General features: G+C 54.5%; 1 protein-coding gene across 4 annotated transcripts in view; it reads right to left on the reverse strand.

The window, feature by feature from the left end:
* Htra3 (HtrA serine peptidase 3) overlaps nt 1-15467 on the reverse strand; it is a 34717-nt gene extending 19250 nt beyond the window's left edge. Inside the window, exons 1-5 of one of the 4 annotated variants that reach the window (XM_004655997.3) lie at nt 14931-15464; nt 5424-5523; nt 2710-2932; nt 743-937; nt 575-607 (exon numbers count right to left, since the gene is read on the reverse strand). In XM_004655997.3, the coding sequence (XP_004656054.1) occupies nt 575-607; nt 743-937; nt 2710-2932; nt 5424-5523; nt 14931-15303 (924 nt within the window). In that variant the 5' untranslated portion in view covers nt 15304-15464. Of the gene's footprint in view, nt 1-574; nt 608-742; nt 938-2709; nt 2933-5423; nt 5524-14930 lie in introns of all 4 variants that reach the window. The other 3 variants (XM_045130250.1, XM_045130249.1, XM_045130248.1) reach the window with 3 other exon arrangements.
* Between the last annotated feature and the right edge of the window lie 8945 nt (nt 15468-24412).

Genomic DNA, 24412 nt, shown 5'->3' on the forward strand with positions numbered 1-24412 from the left:
GCTCCTGACCTCTGGGAAGAGCTCCCTGCGTTGCCTACAATGGTGAAGTCCCTCTGGAGCCAACTCAGGCTGCTCACATGGCCCATGGTCTCATTCAGGTCTGAGCACCCCAAGGATGAGCTCCCTGAGGTGATCTGCAATGAATTGGGGTCCACAGTTCTGAACTGAAACCCTATTCTGTTCTGGAAGAATCCCAGTCAGGATGAGGCTGAGCCTGACTCTGGGTCCTGTCTGTAAACAGAAGAACACTGGGTCGCCCTCTGGTCTTACATGTATTCCTGAAGATAGCAAGGTCCAGGATGGCGACAGTTACCCACTGTCATGAGGAGCACATGGCCCTGGCCTGGCTGCTGTTGTCGGGAGAGTCCTCCCTCTTGATATCTGTCATTATTTTGAGGGATCGAACAATACATGCCTTGGGCTCAGATCCTTGAAGGCCTTCAAGGCAGCTACACTCGTGACTAAACGTGTAGCTTCCAGGACCACACTGCAGGGCCTGTCCCCATCTCCAGTCTGTGCCTCTACATAGAAAGAACCCCAGAAAATCAGACTCTCCACCCTAGGGAGCACTTACCAGGTTCACCAGGGGTCCCCCAGAGTTCCCATACTGCAAGAGAGGAAACAGCTTATTAACTATGCCCTGAGCCCCTGAGGGTCCCAACACTTTCTCCAGTTGCCAGAATTGACCTCCACAGCCTCCGCGCTCAGCCCCTACTTCAGAGAAGCTGAGGTGCAGACTCACGTTGATGATGGCATCGGTCTGGATGTAGTCCATGTCTGAATCGCGAAGGCCCAGCTCCTTGCCATCCCGCTGGGCAGTGCTGACGATGCCTGTTGTCACGGTGTTCTGCAGGGCGAAGGGACTGCCAATGGCCACCACAAACTCGCCAGGCCGCAGGTCTGCTGAGTGACCCAGCAGCAACACGGGGAGCTTTTTCTTGGGGAGAAGAGGAGAGGGTATAGGGAGAGAGGGTCCAAGAGAGGATCCCTGGAAGGCTGGCCTCCAGAGAGGCAGAAGCAGCTTCACAGAGCTGTGAGGTAAGGCCAGCACAAGTCCCAGCATGGACACAGACCAGGTCAGCAGCTGGCTAAGACCCAGAGCTGGAGCCCACAAAACCAAGGCTCAGCTGGGCAGAGAATGAGTGTCATTATGGGGAGTGTCCAGCTAGGCCTGGCCTCCTCTCAAGTCCTGGAGCCCCACAGATTCAGTGCTCACAGGTCCTTCTGTAAATCTACTACAAGCTTCAGACACCACCAGGCTTCCATGCTAGACCCAAATGGATACATTTGATGAAGGGATGTGCAGCTGCTCAGAGCCTTGCCAAGGGCCTTGGGAGCCCCTGTTTTGGAATTCTTGATACCCAATCTCCTAATATAGATACGCAAGGAAACTGAGGCCAGTAGGGGTGATGCCACACTCTGCCACCCCTAGCACACTGGACATTGGGCATTGCAACTGCTCTGTTTCCCATGAAGTCAGCAGAGCCTATCTGTCCAACTATGCCACCCTACAGCTGACCCGGGAACTCAGAGGGCAGCCTTGTCGGTGGCTCTGCACTTGGAAGCTACAACGTGCAAGCTTCGAGTTTCAGAGGCTCCCAGGGTCAGGTATGACAGGGCTGGGCGTGAGGGCACATTCTGCCAGTCACTGCAGGGCAGGTCCTGTGGGGCTTTCTAGCAATAATGTGAGCTGTTGTCACAGGGAAAGCTGAAGAGGGTCTGAGGCACTTGTTGCCACCCTGCAGCTCCAACACTTGTGCATGGCAGATCACACGGCCTGGCCCAGCAACAGAGACGGCATAGCAGAGCTGCATAATGTAACAGAAACCTCCGCTCTTCGGCCTCCGAACAGCTCCTGTCAGGCACTTCACAGACAGTTGGTGCACTTCCGTCCTGAATCTGCCCATCCAGCCTCGGTTTCCTTGTTACTAATAAGGAAGTGGTATGCTAAGCCTCAGTCTACCAAAGGGCTGGAATCCAGGAGGGCCCCTACCAGGGTAGCCCATCATGTTCCTCCCACCTTGGCAGGGGACTCTGCAAAGACCTGTCTTCAAGGGCACTGTGTATCTACATCCAGCAGGGGCCGTCCTCAACCCAACCACCCAAGTTGGCTTGTGACACCTAGAGGAAGCTGCATGCCCGTCTCTGGCTCAAGGCAAATGATCTTTCCTTCCCTCCCTCCCTCCTTTCCTTTCTTTGCAAATGACCTTTTGATGTGAGGAAGGTGGCCCCAAGACACTTCCAAAGACACCCAACCTCCTAACCTCCCCGAGCCTCAGTTTCCCTTGTGGGAGTCTAGGTAATTTGGGTCTTTCTCCAAGGACTGTGCTAGCAGGCTTCCAGAAGCAGCTGCTCAAGGTCATGGCGGTCCCCATGGCTCCGTGGAAGGAGGTACAGGTGAGGAGTGAGGGCTCTGTCTTAAGTGGTCCCCGCCTGGGCTGTCACCCCACAGGGACAGCTTCATCCTCAGAAGGGGGTCCAAGAGTGACAATAATGTGGTCAGGGAGCTGTCTTCACTGTGGCCACAAGGTCTGGCCAATGTGGCACTCCTGCTCAGCCCTACTGCTGGGCTCAGGCAAGGGCGGGGCTCCAGGTTTGAGGTGGCTCATGGCACTGAGCCTATATTCCCTCACTGTCCCCAGGAGGTCTGGGAAGCGGATGTTTTGCCGGGCCAAGGCCCTCACATCGCTGCCTGCAGTGTCCACTTACCTTGGGGTGGATCTTGATAGTAGCAATGTCGGACTTCTTGTCAATGTCCTTGATGGTGGCCTCATAGGCATCCCCGTTCTGCAGCTGCACCTTGAGCTGCTGCCTGCCTGTGGTGGAGCTAGAGCTGGAGACCACGTGGGCGTTGGTGACGATCAGGCCGGCCTCCGACATGATGAAGCCCGAGCCACTGGACAGCGGCACGTTGCGGCCAAACAGAGGGTGTCTGCAGCAGTGAACACGGAGGCATTCAGGGTGGGGCCTCAGGCTGGGGAGTGCAGTGAGATGCGGGGACCAGAGCCCTGAACACAGACTGAAGCCCTCATCCCCAGACACTGGGTATGAATCTAGACTGCCACTCACAAGGTGTGGCTGCGGCCATCACTGAAGCTAAGTTCATGGTCATAAGGACGAGACAGTCCTCTTTCTGACCTGCTATTTTGCAGTGAGGCAAGTCACCTGTCAGCTTGTGCCAGCCTGCAGCAGGCATCAGCTGCCCAACAGCAAGTACTTGGAGCCAGACAGACTAGAATTCTGACCTCTGGTCCAGCTCCGCCCATGACCCGTCTGCCCTTGGGAAGGCTTTTTGAGCCTCAGTCTTCTCATCTGGGTAATGGGTTGTCTGCACAGAACCCACGACCCTCACCTCAGAATAGAAGGGTAGAAGGCCGGCTGCAGTGTGGGACCTTCTCCAGGGTGAGGCATCTCTGTGTGGCAGAAAGGAAGCACATAGGCCCCAAGGCTACTAAGCAGAGATAGGGGCAGGGAACAGGCCTTTAGGGAACTGTCACCATGCAGGAGAGGAAACTTATGAAGGAATGGAAGAGTCTAGAAGTAGTGAAGTTAAGAGGGAAGCCTGGGGCTTAGGAGTGCTGCCCTGCCAATACCTACATTGGACTTCAGCCTTCAAAGCAGGGAGGTGACACACGCTAGTTAAGTTGTTTAGTGTCAGGGGCTCTATGACTATATCCCTAAGAAACTACTTGAGTATGTAACTTTCAAGTCTCCACTCTGGAGGAGGGGAACTGATATGGCCCAGATACTCAGAAGGGGACAAGGCTGAGGTTTACACCAGGCAGCCCGGATGCTCAGCTCCCTACCTGTTGACCATGGAGTCTGTCTACTCATGTCTGTGGCTGGCTTCCCTCCATATCTTCCCGAGAAGCCTACAGTGCCTGCTGCCCCTTACACTGGTGGGGCTACAGAAAGGGCCCGAGGGAGCACCCCTGTGGCCTCCTTGTCCGTGCCTAGACTCTAGGTGAGGAGTCATAGCAGGGAGGTTCTGTGCTGACTCATGTTGGCCTTGCCCACCCACTCAGGTCCTGGCCTCAAAGGCCAAGGTGTCACCACTACCCCAGCCACCTATCCCATGATTAGCCAGCTCTGGGCTGATGCCCTATGCCCTCCAGAGACAGACACTGTGGCCTTCCAGTCACCAGAACACCTGATGGCCACTTAGCTTGCCCAGCTATAATTTCCTCAATGATACACCTCAGTGTCTGGGGCCACATGGAGGAGCAGCAAGGGGTCAGCATGTGGCAGAGGGATGGCTTTGCTCTGGGGCTAAAGAACCCTCAGCAGCCACTGGCCTTGGGGGCATCTTCAACCCTCTGCTTCTAGTCTAGATAGTGGGGACTGCAGAGTCACCTCCTGGGGCTTATCATGGGAAAGTACAATAAGAAAAGGAACAGGAGGGACCTTGAGGTGCCAATCATGCTGGGGGGGGGGGCTGGCAGACCAAAGGGCTCCATGGGGACACCCCCACCCAGCATCTGGCTGTCTCCTCCAGGAAGATGGTGCTCCAGGGCCACTTTGGAGAAACACACTGGGCACAGAACTCACACTGGGCACTGGAAGAGAACTGGGGCACTGGAAGAGAACTGTTCATTCCTGTACCTTCAAAGCTCTGTCACCCAGGAAGGTTACAGAGGGAGAGGTGGTGACAAGGCAGCCCACACTGGAGGCAGCTAACATGTCCTTGTCACCAGCTTCCCGATCCCTATCAAGACAGGCCGGGTGGGCTCCTGTCTGACTCCACCACCTCTGCAGCTCCCTCTACTCAGGGTTGTGGGCAAGGTGGGTGGGGGCTAGGATTCTGAGCTCCTAGTATTCCTGTCGTGACAAAAAAGCAAACTTTGAGGGTGCTGTCAGGTTGGGGGCACTTCGGGACCAGATGTGAGTGACAGGACAATTGGCTAGTATGTCTAGGGGCCAAGGCCTCCTAGTCTGGGTCAGACATCTCTGGACATGATACCAGGATGTAGGAGGAAGGAAGGAGACTCCGCCCATGTCTGCAAGGAGGGATCCTGCCAGGAGGCTGGCCCACACAGCACGCGCCTCACAGTCTCCTCTCCCAGAAATGGACATGCTTTCCCTTCTGCCTGCTCCTCCTTCCTTCCTCCCCTTCTCATCTACCCATGGACCCTCATTTCATGTTATCCCCTCCTCATCCTGCTCCTGTCACTCTGGTCCTGGTGCTTTGGCACCTTGGTTGAAGTGGGATGGTCCCGTGGATCTGACTCCTAGTTGTCCTCTCCAAGATTAACTTTTGCCCGCCCCTCCCCCAGATCCCTCAGTTTTCTATGGCCTCCCTGACCCCCAGAACTTGTTGATACACCTCTGGCTGCTGGAATCAAGTCTAGTTTGCGGTCCAGCAGCCAGAAGTTGTGTCTGCTGGGAATACCAGGAAGCCACAGGTAAGGGGGGAACTCACACACCTCAGGAACAGCTCTATGTGGACCACGGCTGGAGCGATCTTCTCCACCACGTCAGCAATGAAGTTGAACTTGTACCGTGGGCTGCTCAGCTGGTGGAGACCTGCGCTGGCAGCAAGAACCAGGTGTGTCAGTGAGACCTGCCTGAGACTCCCCACTTGAGTTCAGAGCCAGCCTGGTCATGCATTGAATTCCAACATTTGGAGAGGGTCTGCTGTCATGGAGAAGAGCTAACTGGGGCTTCTGTGATCTGAGCCTCTGTACATTATCTCACTGGAGCCTTTGGGGCTGGCCAAGAAGCTCAAAGATGTTTGGACCTCTTCTCCAGGCCATGTAGCATTGATGCTGGGGCCAGGGGCCCCGGGTTCTTGTCTGACACCATTAACAATGGCATTTGCAGAGGGGGCTATCCTGGTCCTCCTGGGCTTCGGCAGCCCCTCCAAGTCCCTGGACCACTGTGATGACAGGCATCTCCTCTGACCTACTCCAACCTGTTTGCAGGGGGCTACTACTGGCTGGCTGGGCTGCCGATTCCTGAGTGGGCATGGTACCCTACCTTTGCCGACGCTATCACAGCCCAGACCCATTTTCTAGGCAGTTTACGAACTTCACAGGCACCTTCCCTGGCTCTCATTTCTGCCACCATCAGCAGTGGGGCTGAGAGCTGCCAGGATCACATGCCTGTGGTACAGCCCTGCTGAGCCCTCCAGGCCCGCACCCTGACACCCACCCACTCACACTGCCTGTAAGCGGTCCCTGGGCTCTAGAACAAGCACACAGGGGCTCAGCTGGGCATGGTTGCCCTCTGTCTTTGTAGCTTTGAGGCAGGAAGACAGGGCCAGGCATGAGTGACTGTGAGCCACAGCCGTTAACCCTGGGACCCGGCAACCAAGAGAAGCTGCCACCCAGACGGCCCTGGACAGTCCCAAGGTCATACAAACCCCTTCCAGCCAACAAAGAAAGTCAATTGCCTGCAACCTCCAAAAGATAGGTATACCCCTTTCCAGAACTCCTCCCTGCCCTTTGTAATAAAAGCTCCAAGACCAAAAGAGCAGGGCTCTGGAAGTGCATGCTTGTTTAAGACTCTTCTAGTCTGCAGTGCATTCTCAGTGTGTGTGCGCACATGTTCACATGTATGCCTGTGGGTGCACTGCCAAAGCTCAGCTGTGGGAGTCAGAGGATAACGTCAAGCATTGGTCCTCACTGGCAGGGCCTCTCATGGTTCACTGCCACAGTCACCAGGTTAGCTGGCCTGTGAACTTGAGTGACTCTCCTATCTCTACCTCCCATCTCACTGTGGCATGCTGTGACTAGATGCTCAAACAACAATGGCTAGCTTTGGGTGGGTTTTGGGGAGGGACCTGAACTTTGAACTTGGGCATTCACACTTGCACAACAGGGGCTTTAACCAAGGAACCATCTTCTCAGCGCACATTCCATGCTTTTACTCTCACTTTTTTTTTTTTTTTTTGAGGTAGTTTCTCACTCTAGCCCATGCTGACCTGGAATTCACTGTATAATATCAGGCTGGCCTCAAACTCACAGTGATCCTCCTGTCTCGGCCTCCAATGTGCTGGGATTAAAGGCATGCGCCACCATGCCTAGATTCACTGTTTCAAGCCAGTTTATCTTTTTCAACCATGCTGGTCTGGAACTCACTCTGTGGTTCCATGCTGCCTCAAACTCACAGTGATCCTCCTACTTCTGCCTTCTGAATGCTGGGGTTAAAGGTATGAACCACCTCACCCTGCTATTCTCACTTTCAATCAATCTCCACTTTCACGATTACTAATCTGTGTCTTGCTCAATTCTTTAAACACAAAGAACCTGGACAAAGGGCTCTCTGGGAAGGGGCCAAGTCTTGGCATCCTGAAACCTGTTATTTTCAGTGTCCAATGGGAGAGAAAAAATGTCCTGGGCTGCCACAAGAGGGCACAGGCTGCAGTCTGCACCCAGCACCATCCAAACAAGTTCCCCTACTCCCCAGGAGTAGGAACATAAATTTGTAAAACTCTGTTTCCACTTTCAAGGTGGAGAAACTGAGGCTTATAACACAAATCCTGAGGGCACATAACTAGAGGTGAAAAGAGCTCAGGGCAGATGGGATCCCTCTCCTAGGCACCCCTCCTCCGTCTGTGGCATCCCAGGTCCTAACTTCTTGTTCAGCCTGAACTGGAGGTACCAGCTGCACAGGGGCTGGGGGAGGTGCACATGCCTCCCTGAGTAAGCCACAGCTGCCTTTCAACTGGCTGGTGGGCACACGCCTCAGTTCTGCTGCAGATCTGGCTCTGATCTCCCAGTATACCGCCCTCCATGCTATTACTTCTCCTGAGTCAGGGTCACTGTCCATCTAGCCTGAGCAAGGAGTGGCATCCCACTGCTCCCTCGAATGTTCTAGGGTCTAAGGCTCATTCATTAAAGACTGAGCCCAGAGAAGCCCCCAGACCAGCCTAGACTCTAAAGTAGGGTCACCTCTCTCTTACCTGTGGCCATCACTCCTCTACTCCGTCACCTGCATTTCTGCCCCTCTCTACAAAATGCTGGGGACCTGCCTTTGCCTTCCTAAAGCTTTTCCCAGTCACTTGAGTCCTCAGCAGCACCCAGCCTGTGCATGAGCCAACCCAGCCACCTGTGGGCACCAGTGGGCACACTGCCTTTGTGTACTCAGCCCTGCTGGGTATTACAGACACATTGGCAGTGAGGGATAGTGACTGACCACCTAAGAACAGCACAGCATGACCCGGCCTGGGACAGAGGAAAGCCCAGGATCAGGTGGGGGCACTCAGAGTGCCTGTAGGCAGGAACCACACCTGCCAAACCCAAGTGTGGCAGGAAGGCGGCCATGGCATTTGCGTTTCAGCAGGTTGGAACCCAGGTGCAGTGTGATTGAGGCCCAGGAGGGGAGAGACTGGGCCATCCTCACCGCAACCATGAGAACAGGCTGTTCACGCTGTGGCTGGCCTCCCCGCTGGGCTTGGAGCTTCAGCGCAACAGAAACCTCCTCGGCCCCTGCTCACCTGGACAGCGGCAGAGCTGGGGCAGGAGCTAAGCTGCACAGGGTCCCAAGTCTCCAGGCTGCCTGGACTCCTCTCTGACCACAGCCTTGGAGTCGGGCTGTCCAGTGGCTATACTATGGTGCCCCTTAGAACTCTTAGGGCAGGCTGCACTCCACTATGTGAGGGGCTCATAAGTTCAAGACCAGAGGGGTCCTCCACACTCAGGGCCACAGCATCCCCAAAGAGAAGCTGCTCCACCAGCACCAGCTCCCAGAGACTGAGACGGGAGGCTTCCTCCACAGCCCAGTGATGACCGGCGCAGAACATGGCCCTGAGGACATCCTGACAGAGAAGGAAGCGAGACAGGATGAGGGTGCCCCACTGTGCCCAAAGGGTGGCACCAGCACCCCAGAAAGCTAGCCTAGCAACCAAGCTAAAGCCATTGCCCCAGAGCAGCAGCCATGACTGAGGCTGGGGCACCAGTCTTTCCTGGGATGGCAGGCTTGGTCCCATGCTGTTCCGAGGATTTGGGGAGTGGAGACCCTGCTGCCTGACAGGCCTGGCCCTTTAAGCCAGCCCTGTGCTCAGATGAGTCACCGTGAATCATGGAGGGGCCCCAGGCTCCCACCCTGCTTCCCACATGAACAGCCTCTGGGCTGGGAAGCAGACTGTTTATTTGGGGTTTCTTGACAGCCCCACCCCCACGCCAGGCTGGAGCCAAATGCGCTAAAGGCCAAACTCAGCTATTGGCTTTTTTTTTAATTTTCAAAAATCAACGAAACTAGAATCCAAAGGCCCTGGAAGTTTTGTCAGGACCCTGACATAACAAACCCATTTTAAGACCAGGTGTCTTCTGGGGCCTCCCAGGAGAGGAAGAGAAGACCAGTGCGTGGCTGGTGATGGATGAGGAAGGGGGTGCCACCCAGAGAGAAGCTGGTTTCAGGACTCCATCTCCAACATCCCTGCCCGCAGGGCTTCTAGGAGCACTGGGGGTAATGATGGCCCCTGAATGAGGACTGTGCCCCTGCTCTGGTCCATCATAAGTGCCATGAGACAGATGGGGAAACCAAGGCCCAGAACAGGAACGTGAATGACCAAGTGCACCATACAACGACCTCACTCCATTACAGAGATTGTGCACTGAACAGTTCTAGGATATCAGAAAGCAGCGTGGGCCATATGTCCTGGAGTTAGAACTTGCACACCTGCGCATCTGTCCTGCCAGAGGTACATCCAACTCTGCCACTTCCTACAGAAAGACTGCACAAGTCTCCTAAGCTCTTTGTGCCTCAGTTTCCTCATCTGTGAAATTTGGACAGCAGCAGCCATCCTCCCTGGGTTACTGGATAGTTGAGATGATGAATTAGCTTGGTGAATGGTGGATGCACTGCCAACCAACCTAGAAGCTGATGGGTGGGGTGTTTGCTACATATTTGGGAAGGTGAAAACAACCTTTGCTTAGAGCACCTCAAACTAATCACTTTTCACTGCATGCCCATCCAGTTGTAGCCTGGAGAGCGTCTCATAGGAGGTGCCTGTGGTCCCTGGGAGGCTACCGTGGCCTCCTGACACACACGGCATCGGCCAGAAGAACCTCCTCCACAGTTGGCTCTTCAGCTAGGCCTGGAACTTCACAACCAGAGGCACCCCAGCTGGCCTCGAACCAAGGGTGGACAGCCGTCCCATTGGTCAAAAGAGCAGCATGGACCTGGAGATGTGCCCGGGAGGGGTCATGGGGACTGGTTTTGTATCTTGGGTGAATCCTCTGACTTCTCTGAGCCTGATTTTCCCACCTGTAAAACAGTTATACTTCCTGCCTTAGAGAACTACGGCAGGAATTCAGCGAAGGCAGACACTTGCCCAGTCTGGCACCGCAGTGGACATGAAGGGGAGGGGCTGTGTCTGCTCCAGATTGGGTGGACACCTTCCCCACCTTGCTTTTCCAGGCAGGTCCTGAGCCCAAGGGTAAGAGAGAACACATCCACCCTCCTTGGAGCCACAGCTGGATCTGAAACTGGTGTTCTTGGCCGGGTGGGGGAAGGCTAGGGGTCACTCGAGGACAAACTGTCAAGTAGAGGAAAAACACAGGGAGCCATCCATCCTGGGAATTGCGCAGCCAACAAAGAGGTGGCTATGGGGCTGAGACTGGACAGCTGAGGCTGCAGACACGAGCCTCCAGGTGCCCAGGCCTCAGGAAGAGTACAGAAAGATACTCTTTGGGAAGAGACAAGATGATGTTGTGCCCAGTGAGTGGTCACAGGCCTGGGTAGTTAGGTGGATGCCCTGCTGGTCTGGGCCTTTAGAGCTGAAGGTAAAGATACTCCAGGCAGAGGGAAACTGTGTGCAGGTGACATTGAGAAAAGCCAGGACAGAGGGAAGAGTGTCGGTTTCAGGCAGGGCCTAGACACTGATTCCTGAGCACTGTTTGGGAAAGCATCTGACCCACAGGCTGTGCTGCTGCCATGGATGGCTGGAATGCCAGGCCAGATGCTCAGTGAGGGTAGCTTGCTTGACCACGGTTTTGCTGCTCTAGGACAAGGGTTCATTATGTCATCGTATTTCTCATCGCTTAGGTACATCCTCATCAAAGCCACACAGGATGGCCACTTCCTTCTGGGGCTCAGAGAAACAATGAAAAGAAGTCTGGGGGACCAGGACTCAGGGTGAACTGTCTCATGCCTTGAGTGCCCTGGGTACACTGCAGCATCAGAACCTGTGGCACTGAGTCCTAAGAATCTCTGGTGACCAGCCCTCTCCTCACCTGCTGTGAGGCCTGCAGGGAAGGCTGGCTGCCCAGAGCTCTGCCGCTGGGCAGGCAGTGTGAAGAATGCAGCTGGAACAGGACACAAGGCACCAGCAAGGCAAACCCCAATGCTCTGGCCTCATTCATCTCCACCCTTTCAAGGTGCATGAAGGAAGGGAACTGGATGTGGACTGGTCTAGGTAAGATGTCTGGCCTCACAGGTCATGAAGCACACCTCCCACGTCTTCCCATAACACATAGACAGTGTCCACGAACACATAGCCAAGGCTACTGGAACCTGTCACACCCCTACCTGCCAACATACACACACACACATACCCTACATGTGTCCCCTGCAGTGTCTGGACTGAATCTACCCCTTGCCTCTCAAAACCTCAGTGCCCTGCCTCCATGATAGGCCCCACCATCTATCCCATCTCCCCACCATTCTGTCAGTCCTGGGGCCAGATCCCGTGGAGCTCCTTCCTCAGCCATCACCCTCCCCGGGGTACATCAGTAGCCCTGACTCGTGCTGGCCTTGCTGTAGCCGAGCTGGTAGGCACCCACATCACTGGACATTACCATTCTTATACCTAAGAGGGTCCTCAGCCTCCTCAGGACCAGCCACGCCACAGCTCCCTCCCCACCCCACTATTGAAGGCCTGGATTTGACTCTCTGATCTCCAAAGCTCAGAGGTAGGATGTCCTAGGCTGAGCCCTGGTGGGTGGCCAGTGTGCAGTGGGCTGGGGCTCAAGCTCCCCTAGCTGGATTCTCGGCTGTGGCAGCCTTGGTACAGGCTAGAGCAGAGAGGACCTGGGCACACTAGATGCTACAGGCCAGCTAGTCTATCCCAGGAGGTGGAGGAGGACATAGGGAATACGTCATCTTGCCTGATTAGTCTCAAATTCCAAGACATGCTCAGCCTGGGAAGCTGCTAAGAGGATGGAAGACAAAAGACACCCAAAGCTCTTAAATAAACAAGGCTGGGAGAGGCCAGCAGAGCCTGCCCCAGGCCTGCAAAATAAGTGCTGATTGTGAAATCTACATGTAAAGCACCTCAGGGCTCCACATGCCATGCAAGGCCAGGTGTCTGCTGCTGCTGCGGGGCTGGCTGTACCAGCTCTGCTGTCTGAGATGGCCACTGCCTCAGTCAGAGCCCAAGTGTAGCTCATACCAGAAACAGGCACCTCCACTCTGAAAACGCTCTCCTTACTTGAAGATGGGGTCCACATGGGGCTCTCTGAGCAGGGCTGAGCCTTCCATCATTTCCACCGGAACCACCCAAGAGGGGCTGGAAAGGCCATGGGTCCCCAAGGCCAATGAATCACCTAGTTATTCACCTACTGTGTGCAGAGGGTACTGGAAGGACTATGAGGTCCAGAGTGAGCAAGACCCGGGGAAAGCAGATGGGTCAGGGAACAGCTAACTCAAGCCATATCATGAGGCTAGCAGAGGTGACCTGGGGCAATGGGAGGGAAAGTGGCTCAGGTGATGGGACATGTGAGCCCAGGCAGAAAGATGAACAGGCTGGGAGGCAGCAGGCACAGCATGTGCAATGGCCCTGGGGTGGGAGGGAGACTGGTGATTTGGGTGGAGGAGGAAAAGGTGGTGTGAGATGGCATGAGTGTGGCTGGGTACAGATGATAGACACAAGGCCTTGAGAGTCCAGATAGGTGTGGACAAGCCCTTGGAAGAGAACTTGCTGGTGACAGGCGGGAGAGATCAATCAAAGGCCTCTTGGCTGCTGGACGAAGACATGATGGAAGAAGGATGAGGAAGATGGACATTACCAGAAGCCAGTGTTGGCTGGGCCTCCCATTGCCCCTCCGTCAGTGCTGTCACCCCCATGCTTCAGGACAATGCTGTCTCAGTGTCACCAGCACATGGAGCTCATCAGCTGTCCCAGCCCCCAACACATGCATGAGCTCTGGGGCATCTGGATGCTGTGGTTTTGTGGTGAGGCTGAGTGGTGACCAGAGTAACAGCAGATTGGAGGTGATGAGAGGTTCAGAGGTGACAAAGGCTGGGACTTCAGCATGCCGAGCCTGTGTTATCTGCTGAGCTGGGAGGACTGGTTAGAGACAGGCTAGTCCAGAAGGCTCCAGGCCTATATACCCAGCTCTGAGGAGTGGTTAATGGCAGGGAACTGAGCCAACCTTGTTGGTAAGATGCAGGGCTGGTCCGCATGGGTGTGTAATGCCTTGGGCACCAGATGACAGTAGCACAGGGCACTGTAGGAATAAGTGCCTTTGGAATAGGTGGCAACTGAACTGACACTTCCTATATCGCACAGTCTCCAGATAGCCAGCAGCACCATGCTACCGTCCCTCACCTATCTGTGCTGCCTGGAGATGAAGCCAGATGGGTTTTCCCTCAGGAATGGGACTAAGGCTCTTAAAAGTAGGTGTTGTACCCTTGGGTCTCTCTCCTATGCTGCCAGCTTGCCCTGTGCCCACTCCATTTGGACACACTGCTTCTTCCCATTAAGGGGATTTGGCTCTCACCACACCACAGAGCCTACATTGGCCTTGACCTTGGACCTCCATCCCCCAGCCAGTGAGATGTGAATGTTTGTCCCTTATAACCCACCTGGTCTCAGGTACTTTACCACGACATCCCTGAACAGACTAGGACATCTGCCTCCTAAACACTGCAATGGCTCACCTGTGGTGCTTCCCAGCCTGGGTGTTCAGGGTCACCTAGCACTTGGGAGGAGGCAAGAGCTGTGCCAGGAAAAGAACAGTTCCTGCAACAATCCCCAGGGCCCAGGCCTGTGTGGGCACACCTGAGGAACATGCTCAGGTTTCCCCGCTGTGAGCGGGTTTCCAGAAGGCACACAGTTGGGGCAACTTTGCCTGACAGGACAACGCCTAAGCCCTGCTGACACCATGCTCATGGCCTCCCATTGTCCTATTTCTGTGGAACTGCCCAGTTGGGCTGTCACCTCCACCCTGACACCAGATCCACCTCCCCTAGCTGTTCTGAGCTACCTGCACTTTCCAACATGGTCCAGAACATAGAACTGCTCCCACTTTCCAGACTGGCTTCCCACTGCACGGAGAAATAGCTTCCATCCTTCAAGATGCCACCTAGATGGCCCCCAGCAGCTGGCCCTGGTGCTCACCACTCAGGGCTGAAGGTTGACAGTACACAGGGGCCCTTCTCATCCGCATGAGCCCAGAGGCCGGCTGGGCTTCAGCGAGGACCAGTCAGCATGTACTGGAGCAGAACCTGCTGCCCTCAGCAACACTCCAAACAAAGACCAGGTCATAAGGGTTTCTACCATTTTTCTCCATGCACAGGGTCCCTCTGGGAGGCAACAAGTGATCTAGAGCCAGTTTGCAGGCCAAGGAAGGCTGTACCGGGACTGAAGAGTCTCTCCTGTAGCTTGTCTCCACAGAGACCTAGACAATCACAGCCTCAAACTGCCTCCTGGAGACCAGGCCACAGACCTGCGAGGAGAGCAGCAGACTGCCCCAGCGGCACCCTCCGGGGCCACCTGAGGACCCTGAGAATCGAATCTGGCTGTGTCACAGCTATGGAAGCAGCCAAGCCTACCTGATGCTACTGGGCCATGGCGCTAGGTTTCAGTTCTGACTTGTTCTGTGGTCTCGGGAACAGCATTTACCTTCCTGGGCCTCAGTTTCTCCACTTGAAAGACCAAAGGACTGGTTGGACTGTTTCTAAAGTCGTGCTCGGGGAATGTAGGCATCGAGCTCTGGGCCTCAATTTCCCTAGAAGGAAGGCTTCCCATCCCTTGAGGAGCTTACCCGAGGGGCAGGCGCCCTTCTGCAGCTGGCGCACGGGTGTGCCCGAGAGCTGCAGCGCGCGGCGGCTGGCTGCCTGCAGAGCGCACACGTCGGCATAGGTGTGCCCGTCGGTGCCGCACACGGCGTGCGTCCAGCGGCAGCGGCACACGCCGCGCACACACTCCAGGCTGTCCCCGCACGGTGCGTCCAGGGGGCGGCCGCAGGGCTCCCCCTCGCTGGCAGCGCACACCAGGCAGCAGTTGCAGAGGTCCGGCACGTAGCCACCGGGACAGCGCGGGCTCGGGCAGCGCGACACGTCGCAGCGCGCGGGGCACGGCTCCCGGGCCAGGGCCAGGGCGGCCAGCGTGGCGAGGAGCAGAGCGCACGCCTGCATGGCTGCGAGGCAGGCTGAGGGCGGCGCGCGGGGACCTCCTCCAGGCCGCGAGGCGAGAGCAGCGGAGGCCCAGAGCTCAGGCGAGCTCAGGACGGGCGCAGGGCACGGCGCTGGGACCAGGGCCGCTCCCAGCCGACACTTTGAGGGAATGGGGCCCACACGCTTTTAAGGCGACAGCAGGCCCTCCCTCGCTGGAAAGGGCGGCCTGTCCTTTCCGGCGGCTCCGCCCCGCCTGGCCTGGACCCACCCACAGCCTTGGGCTGTGGCTGCCTGGTGGGGACGGGGTGAGGGGGGCACTCCATGGACAGGCAACTAGGCCCATGGGTGAGGGCCATGGGCAGGGGGAACTGCCACAAAGCACCCAAGTCCTAGCTAGCTTTGTCCCAGGGACCTGGACACACTCCCATAGATATGAACAAGTCTAAGCAGGCTGTACCCCCAACTCTGGCTCCTAGTCAGTCTTCCCTCTCCACCCTCTGCAAGAGGGGTGGGGTGGCTCAGTAGGGCTCCGTCCTCACTGGGGCAGACCTTGGGAGTTAGGTAGTGCCCCAGACTACTCCTGACTTCAGGCTGGGGGATTTCCTCCCTAGTTTGGAAGAGGGCCTCTCTGCCCTCTGCAGGGGGTCTCTTCTTGGCTCTGTCTCCCAGATCTGAAACTGTTTGCTGCCTGGAGTGCCTCTCCAGGTTTCCTGGCCTCTGAGGCAAGCATCTCTGACCTCAGGGCACTTGGGAGTGCTTGGGATACCTGAGGTCAGAGGGCAGGAGCAGGAAGTGGGTAGTGGGTTCCTTTCTGATCGCTCCATCCTTAGCCATTTTCTGAATCACAAGTCAGAGGCAGAACCTGGCACCTGGGCTCAGTCGAGTGACAGAACATATTGCTTGGGATGAGGTGGCAAGGGTCAGAGCAGCCAGCAGGCCTCCCTGAGAAGGTCATTCTAGAAAGTGACCGCAGAGGGCTTGGGTATGCATGTCACTTGCCCAGACAGGGCTGGCCCACCTGGTCTATTTTAGAGTGAGAGCAGAAATCCGTGCAGCAGAGTGGGCTGTGTGTCACACCCTGCGAGACAGGATCTTTACTTTCTGGCTGCTTGGAGATGCTAGGAGAGAATTCTCAAAGAACAAAGCAAATCATACACATTTGCCAAGGGGAGTGGTCCCGTCATAACATGGGAGCAGTACATCATGATAAAGTGTGGTATTATGTGGCTTTTTGGTGTACAGGTGAATGCACCAGGCCTGGACCAGCTTTTACTGTGTTGGAGAAGGGATACCAGTGGGCCCAGTGTGACACGGAGACTGTTCTGCTTTCTCAGGTGACAGTCATAGGAACCACAGTGGTCAGGGCAGGTGTCCCACTGAAAAGCAGGCTGGTCTATGGCAAGAACTAGCCAAATGAAATTTCCATCCAATCTCATGGGCATCCAGGTGAGTGATAGAGTTTTCGGAGGGAGGGATTGGGAAGAAGTGTCTGGGAGACACTTTTGGGCACTGCCCAGGGGCTAGGCAGAGGAGTAACCACACCAGACAGAAGTGTCTGAGGAAGTAGGTGGTGGGGACTTTGGGTGTGAGCGCACGCAGGCCTCAGAGAGGCCGGTGACCTGAGCATGGCCCTTCAAGTCAGGGGCTCAGGTATGAGGACACTGGGCTCCCTCTTTCCAAAGAGTGACAAGGGGCTCCCACGAAAACGTCAAAATGCGAGTCTGCTTTGAAGTTGTGGACCACTTCACACCATTTCTTTGAAGTTGTGGACCACTTTACACCATTTCTTGGAATGACTCAGAACGCCATGGGTTGGAGACTTCAGGGTGGCCAGGCTCTTGGCTCATGTCTCAGTGGGATGAGCTCGGGCCTGTAGCCAGAGGGAAGCTAGGATCCAGGAACAGAGAGCCTAAAGGCCCAAGAGCTTCTCCTCCACTTTTCATCTGCAGCTGGAGAAAGTGGGTCTTAGGCTCCAGGGCTGGATGCTATTGCAGACCAGGCTTTAACAACTCTCTACAGTTTACAGGTGGCTACAGTTGCTGCTTCAGGCTGTCCAGAAACGCCTCCGTGTATTATTTGGCTCCCTGTGCTCACCTGCCCTGGGAGGTGGGCACCAGAGCCTTAGCAAGAGGCTGCAAGAAGGCAGCATTCTTTGTGGGTCTAAGCCTCCCCTATTCTATCTGCAGGTCAGTGTAAGCTTTCCCCTCCAGACCACTCTGCCTTTGGTGAGCACCTGACAGGAGACTTTCAAGTACTGTGCATAGACCCTTTAGTGCCCTGTGTGGAGGAGAAACTGAGGCTCAGAGTTAAAGAACAAGGGTAGCAGTAGCTTCCCTTACAGCAGGAGCTTTGGGGCGGGGCTGGGGGAGGGGGCTGCCTTTGTTCTTCCCAAGCTTCCAGAGAGCCCTCTGCAGACAGCAACAGTGGCTCCCCCTGCTGCTTCTGCCTTTAACTGCTTCGCGTTCAGTTAGCAAATGCCAGTGGCCCTTCCCTGGAATCCAAGTGTCCCCTGCCCCAAGCCTCCTGTCCAAAAGCTTCCGAGCATTCCCTGGACAGTGCTTGAGGGAAGGTCCAGGGCTCACCCACTCTCAGGACAGACAGGGGACATGAGACCTATGACAGTCTCTGTCATTGGCCTGTATATGCAGGGTCCACCCTCCCTGGATGGCCCTTCCCCAATTGTGATGGCAGCTGACTTGGCTATTGCAGAGCCATCTTTCACCCTGTCCTCTCCTGTCCCCACACACTGCTGTTTGTCATCTTCAGAACCCAAGGAGCGACCAGGCGGGGCCGGGTGTAGTTTCTCCTGAGAGCCCCAGCCTGTCGCTCATGCTGGGTCAGAGCAGGACATCAGTGCTGGGATTGGGACTTCCAGACCTTTCTGTCGAACCCTGGCTGCAGCCATTGCTTCACATAGAATGAGGTCACAGCTCACATGGCTTTGGGGGGTCCTTGGAGATTGTCTCTGGTCACATTTGCCTTTCCAGCTATATTAGTGGGTGATGGCCCCTGCCCCGGGTGATGACATGGGACACCATCTGCTGCCCCTTCTTTGGGGACATCCTCACAGTGAGGGACAGAGAAGTTCAGGACTTTTGAAGCTAGCTGCTCTGGGGAGCCCTCTAAGGGTGTTCTTGAGGCAGCAGAGTATAGCGAGGTGCCATCATGTGTCCCAGGTCACACAGTTGCTTCTGCACAAGAGAAGCAGGACGGGGGTCTATCCTAGCTTCACCTTCTCTACCTGATTCTTGTGCAATGGATGTCCAGTGAAAGGAATCCAGGGCTGAGCAGACTTCTGAGTGGAAGCATTTGGGAGGGGCTGGTAGCCTGGCCTGACCTCATCAGGTGGGGCCTGGAAAGGGACTGAGGCTTTCTGAGAGACACGGTAGAACAGTGGTTGCAAAGGTATGTGTGGGGGTTACTTGGTGCCCTCCAGTATCTGAGTGCTCCCCACTGGCAGCCAGCAAGAGGCTGGGGAACTCCTTCCTGGAAACACAATCTTCAAGACCTGAACACCCTCGTCCTCACTGGGCCTGCAGTGGAAGGCTTGTAGGCTCTGAAAAGAGGCTGCTGGGTCCTGCCTGTAAGAACTGGGTGATAAACCAGGGCAACTCCAAGCCACAGGGTCTTTGGCTTGTTACATGGTTCAGGGGGCCCGTGGGGCAGCTGAAGTGTGACTGCTGGGTGACAAGAGGGTTGCAGATGGAAAGGAGGGGCGTGATGGGGATGGGCGAGTGGAGACAGTCCCCCAGGTGCTGCTCCTCTTCCCACATTTTGAGCCCATGTAGTAGACAAGCACTGTTCCTCTCCGCCATGCTGAGCACTGCACCTGTTTTCACGGGACCTGCCAGAGGCCCTAAACAGCCAGGCTCCCACTCTCTCTCCAGCTCCTCACTGCTGCCTACACCCTTCCCCTCCTTCCTCCTTCCCTCCCTCCCTCCCTCCCGCCCTCCCTCCCTCCCTCCCTCCCTCCCTTCCTTCCTTCCTTCCTTCCTTCCTTCCTTCCTTCCTTCCTTCCTTCCTTCCTTTATTTTTGTCTTTCTGTCTTTCTTTTTCTTTTTAGAGACAGAGTCTTATTCTGTAACCTGGTCTCAAACTCATGGTAATCCTCCTGCCTCAACCTCCCATGTTTTAGGATTACATGAGTAAGCCACCATGCTCTGCTTCCATGTTCATTAAAAAAAAAGTATTTTATTTGTTTGTTTGCAAGGAGGGAGGGAAGAGAGAGAAAGAGACAGAGAGACACAGAGAGAAACAGAGAGGGAATATCCAGGTCCTCCAGATACTACGAAGGAACTCCAGATACATGAACCACTTTGTGCATCTGGCCTTATGTGAGTACTGAAGAATGAAACTTGCTTTTCAGGCAGGTGCCTTCACCGCTGAGCCATCTCTCCATTACCTGTGCTCACTTTTTATTTATTTTTTTTTTTTTTGAGGTAGAGTCTCTCTCTCAGGCTGACCTGGAATTCCCTATGTAGTCTCAGGCTGGCCGCCAATTCCCAGTGATCCTCCAGCCTCTACCTCATGAGTGCCGGGATTAAAGGCATGCGCCACCATGCCAGGTTTCCTCATGCTCATTTTTATAGCAGGAGGAGAGCCAGAGGAAACTCTGGGACTTTGTGGAGGTCTTCTGGGGACCTTGAGGGGAGTGGCTACACCATGTCTGTGTCCTGGATCATGCTGTCCCTGTGGCTGCTGCTCCTCAGCTATCAGCTGATCAAGCTGATACAACCTGTTAAGTTGGAGTCAATTTAAGCGGGGTCTTCTCAGGTTACTGCCACTCTGGTGGTCAGACAGGGCACTGGCCCAACCAGACCCCAACAATGAATGGGATTCAGCAAAGAGGACTCAGTTGGGAGCAGGCAGGGTGAACGTGCCTCATGGAGAGGATCTGCTGTGTGTGGCACTGTCTCTGGCTGTCACACTGTGTCATAGGTTGGAGACTTGCAAAGAAATGTATTTCTTATAGCTCTGGAGTCAGGGAGTCCAAGATGGAGGGACTCTATCCGGTAAGAGCCTTCCTGCCGTGTCATAAGTTAGGGAAGACGTGTGCTAGCTCAGGGCCATCTTCTGCTTAAAAAGCCACTGATCCCTTCGTGTACCACCTCACGACCTCTGTCCAGATGGCCTTCAGGCGGCTTGCAGAGAACAGCAACATAGGGGTTTGGGACGCCTTCAGACCAGTGTAACACTGTGCAGCAGGATTTCCATGTCACAGGTGAAGTATGACACTGAGAGAAGTATAGTCACTCTGGAAGCCATGTGGCCTTTTGATGGCAGCTCAAGGATCGCCTGGTCTCAGAGCCTGCGCAGCTCTATCTCCCAGGTGGCTTTGTTCAGTCTGGCCTGTGCCTACCACATTGGATGCCAGAGCTGGCCACTTCTGTGCAGCCACTGGCATCTCTGGACAGTGTGCCAGAAGTGTGCCTTGGCATGGCAGCTGAACAGGTAGCAGTTTCACCCAAAGATTTCATTTTTTTCTGTGCCATATCCCACTGATTGAACCAGTCCATTTCTATACAATACAACCCTGTACAAATTCTCAGCACACAGGCATAACAGCAAGCCTCTCACACAAACTGTTTCTAGCCCAATACAGGCAATGCTCTTTTTCATCACAGCCCATAGTTCTTACTGTATTCAGCTCTTTCAACTATGACCAGAATAGTCCACCAAGCTGTACTCGCAGCATTGCAAAGCATCTCTTAAGCCAAGATTTCAAATCCTTCCACATTCCTTTTGAAAATCAGCTCCAAAAGACAAAAGCCCCTCTGGTACCAACATTACTTTTGCAGTCAGGTTCACATTTCTGGCAGAAATTACATGATCAAGAGCAGCTTTTGGAAAAAAAGGGTTTAATTTGGCTTACAGACTCTAGGGGAAGCTCCATGATGACGAGGAAAAATGATGGCATGAGCAGCATAAGGTGGACAATAGCAACAGGAGAGTGTGCCAAACCCTAGCAAGGGGAAACTGGCTATAACACTCATAAGCCTGCCCCCAACAGCACACTGCCTCCAAGAGGCATTAATTCCCAAATCTCTATCATTGGGAACCTAGCATTCTGAATACCTAAGTTTATTGGGTACACCTGAATCAAACCACCACTTAGGGTTTCCTCCTTTAGGGCTGAATAGTATTCTTTTGTGTGCATACAACACCTTTAATTCATTTACCTATTGATGGACACTGGTTGTCCATGTCCTGGAAATTGTGAGCAGTACTGAATGAACAGGAGTCTGCAGATGTCCTCAGTGTCGAAACTGAAGCCTGATTGAACCACTTGGCCAGCCTCACCTACCTCTGCCCTTCTCTGCCTTCCAAACACATGCCCACTTGCATCCTCCAGTCCCTTCCTTGTACATTCTCATAGGAGACTAATGGCCCCTGATTTTCTACCTCAAACTCAACCCACTCTGCACAGCTTCAGATGCTCTGATGGGACAGAGACAGGGCTAACCACACCATGTAGCTGCCCACTCCCAAGACCATCCCACCTCTACTGCTGTTTCTCTCACCTGACATTGGCTGGTGTCCAGGGGCTATGTGCAGGCCTCCCCCTAAGGCCTCCAGTAGTGTCACTGTGCTGTGTTAGTTTTTCATTCTGAAATCATTATAGTTGTGAAAAGTTGTACTGATACCTCAAAGAATGCTGTCCCTCTCACAGTCTAGTGGGATAACATATTATCTTCCTTTACTCTGTCCTTCTGCAGTGTACCCTGTCGTAGTCCACTTCACATTGCTGGACAAATGCCCAACCAAAAGTAGCTTATAGAAGTAAAGGGTTTGTTTCAGGTTTACAAATTCTAGAGGAGCACCATCAATGGTGGAAGAACCTGGCTCACTTCCCCAAATCCAAGCAGAGCGACCCCACCAAACAGCCAGCAGACACCAACACCAGCAAGCGTGAGCTGCCTGAGCTCCAACTGCTCTGAACACACCTAGCTGGGCTGGACCTAAGAGTCACCCTTGCAGAAGACTGCCTCAGGTTGCCAAGATGAACTTCCAAACCAGTTATGGAGGAAGGGATTTATTGAAGATAGAGGGGGAAGTTCCATAATGGCAGGAAACATTGGCCCTCTTCCACAGGACCAAGGAGAGAAAGAGAGAGAGAGAGAGAGAGAGAGAGAGAGAGAGAGAGAGAGAGAAAAGCCCCAAGCCACCACCAGCCAGCAAGCACATTGCAGGAGCTCCAGGCAGAACCCAGGCACTTTGCATATCTTTAGACTGGAATTCCAAATCTACCCCACACCTTAGGGCTGGACCCTAAGATCTACCAAGTGACCCCTCCTCCAGCCAGGCAGCTGTAGATCTAACTTACAAACTTTAATAAAATTCTGAATATATTGGGGGCCATCCATTCAAAATACCACAAACCCCAAACACATCTTAGGACTGGACTCCAAGATCCACTCCCTCCCCCGTGATATGCCCCCTATAGCAGGAGCTCAAGTAGAAAGTTTAATTAAAAATGCCTGACTGTGGGGCTGGAGAGCTGGCTCAGTGGTTACAGACCCTTGCTTGCAAAACCTGATGGACCCGGTTTGATTCCCCAGTACCCACATAAAATGAAATACACAAAGTGACACATGTGTCTGAAGTTCTTTTGTTGTGGCAGGAGGCCCTAGCGTGCCCCCCCCCACTCTCTGTCTCTCTCTCTCTCTCTCTCTCTCTCTCTCTCTCTCTCTCTCGTGTGCCAGGACCTCTAGCCACTGCAAATGAACTCCAGATGCATGTGCCACCTTGTGCATCTGGCTTTACTTGGGTGTTGGGAAATCGAAAAAGGGTCCTCAGGCTTTGCAGGCAAATGCCTTAACTATTGACCCATCTCTCTAGCCAAAAAAATATTTTAAAACTTCCTGAGTCTATGTGGCCATATATTCAAACTACCACAACCCCCAAATTCCATGTGCTAGGAACTTCACCCCCAGACTCACATGCTGGTGGCATTAGGATATGGGGTCTTTTGGAGGTTATAGAGTTGGGGCTACTTGGAGGCCCTCATGGACTGTAAGAAGAGGAGTCAGCAGCTTGCTCAGCTCCAACATATCAGAAGAAGCGCGAGGCCTCAGCCGGTGCCAGGCGCCTGCTCTTGAGCTTCCAGCCTCCAGAGCTGTGACTCAAACAAACCGTTATTCTGTATAACCCACCAGCACAAGTGCTCTGTCATAGTAACAGAAAATGGACTAAATTACCTATTCTCACACATACACGTGTGCACACTGTTCTGGCCTGTCTCAGGTGAGTTGCTACCCCTGGCATTCCCTCACACCTCCAAGGCAGATTCTGGCCTGCCTCTGTCAGATACAGAGAAGAGGTGAGACTTCCGGTTAAGATGGCAGCATAGGAGAGTGGAATTTCAAAGGGGAAAATGGGGTGAGGAAAGGAATTACCATGGGTTATTGTCTACAATTATGGAAGTTGTCACTAAAAAATAAATTTAAATAAAATTTTTTAAGAAGAGGTGAGAGGTCAGATAGGTTTATTCAGCCAGGAACCTGGCCAGGAAGGGCAGAGCTAAGGTTTTAAACCAGGAAAAACAATAGCTCTCTTGGCTGTGGCTACACTGAGGCCTCTGCACATAGGCCACCCTGTGGGTCAGGGCTGTAAACCAACTGAGGTGCGACAGAGGTCTGTGAGGGCTCCTCGTTGGCACGAGTGGGACTCCATCTGTCCTTCTCCCTGGTGGTTCATCCAACAGGCCAGACTCCTGAGCTTGTCCTGCAGAGAGTTGAGGGCTGGGGTGGGGTGAAGTCCTCCCAGGCAGGATGGGCCAGTGGAAGACTCGACTGGCTCCTGGGAACCTGACTCCTGCCTGAGTGCCTAGGGTGCTGGCATGGCTACATGCAGGTCTGAGGTAGGATCTCTTCCCAGGCCACACATGTGGGTGCTCACCTGCCCTTAGCACTGAGCAGGGGCTGAAGGCCTCCGCCTGGCAAGAGGGAACCGGGGCATGTCAGGAGGAAGAGAGGGAGGGGGAGGAGCAGAGACCAGCACCGGCATTTGAAGGTGGCTCTGGGGCTGAGTGTAAGCGCAGGTGAGAGGCAGGGCTGGCCAGGCAGGCTGGAGAGTGAGGGCCAAGTTCACCATGCCTGAGCACAGGATGAGGGCAGACACATGGAGCAGC

This window comes from Jaculus jaculus, chromosome 11 (assembly GCF_020740685.1).
Source record: "Jaculus jaculus isolate mJacJac1 chromosome 11, mJacJac1.mat.Y.cur, whole genome shotgun sequence".
NCBI lineage: Eukaryota > Metazoa > Chordata > Mammalia > Rodentia > Dipodidae > Jaculus > Jaculus jaculus.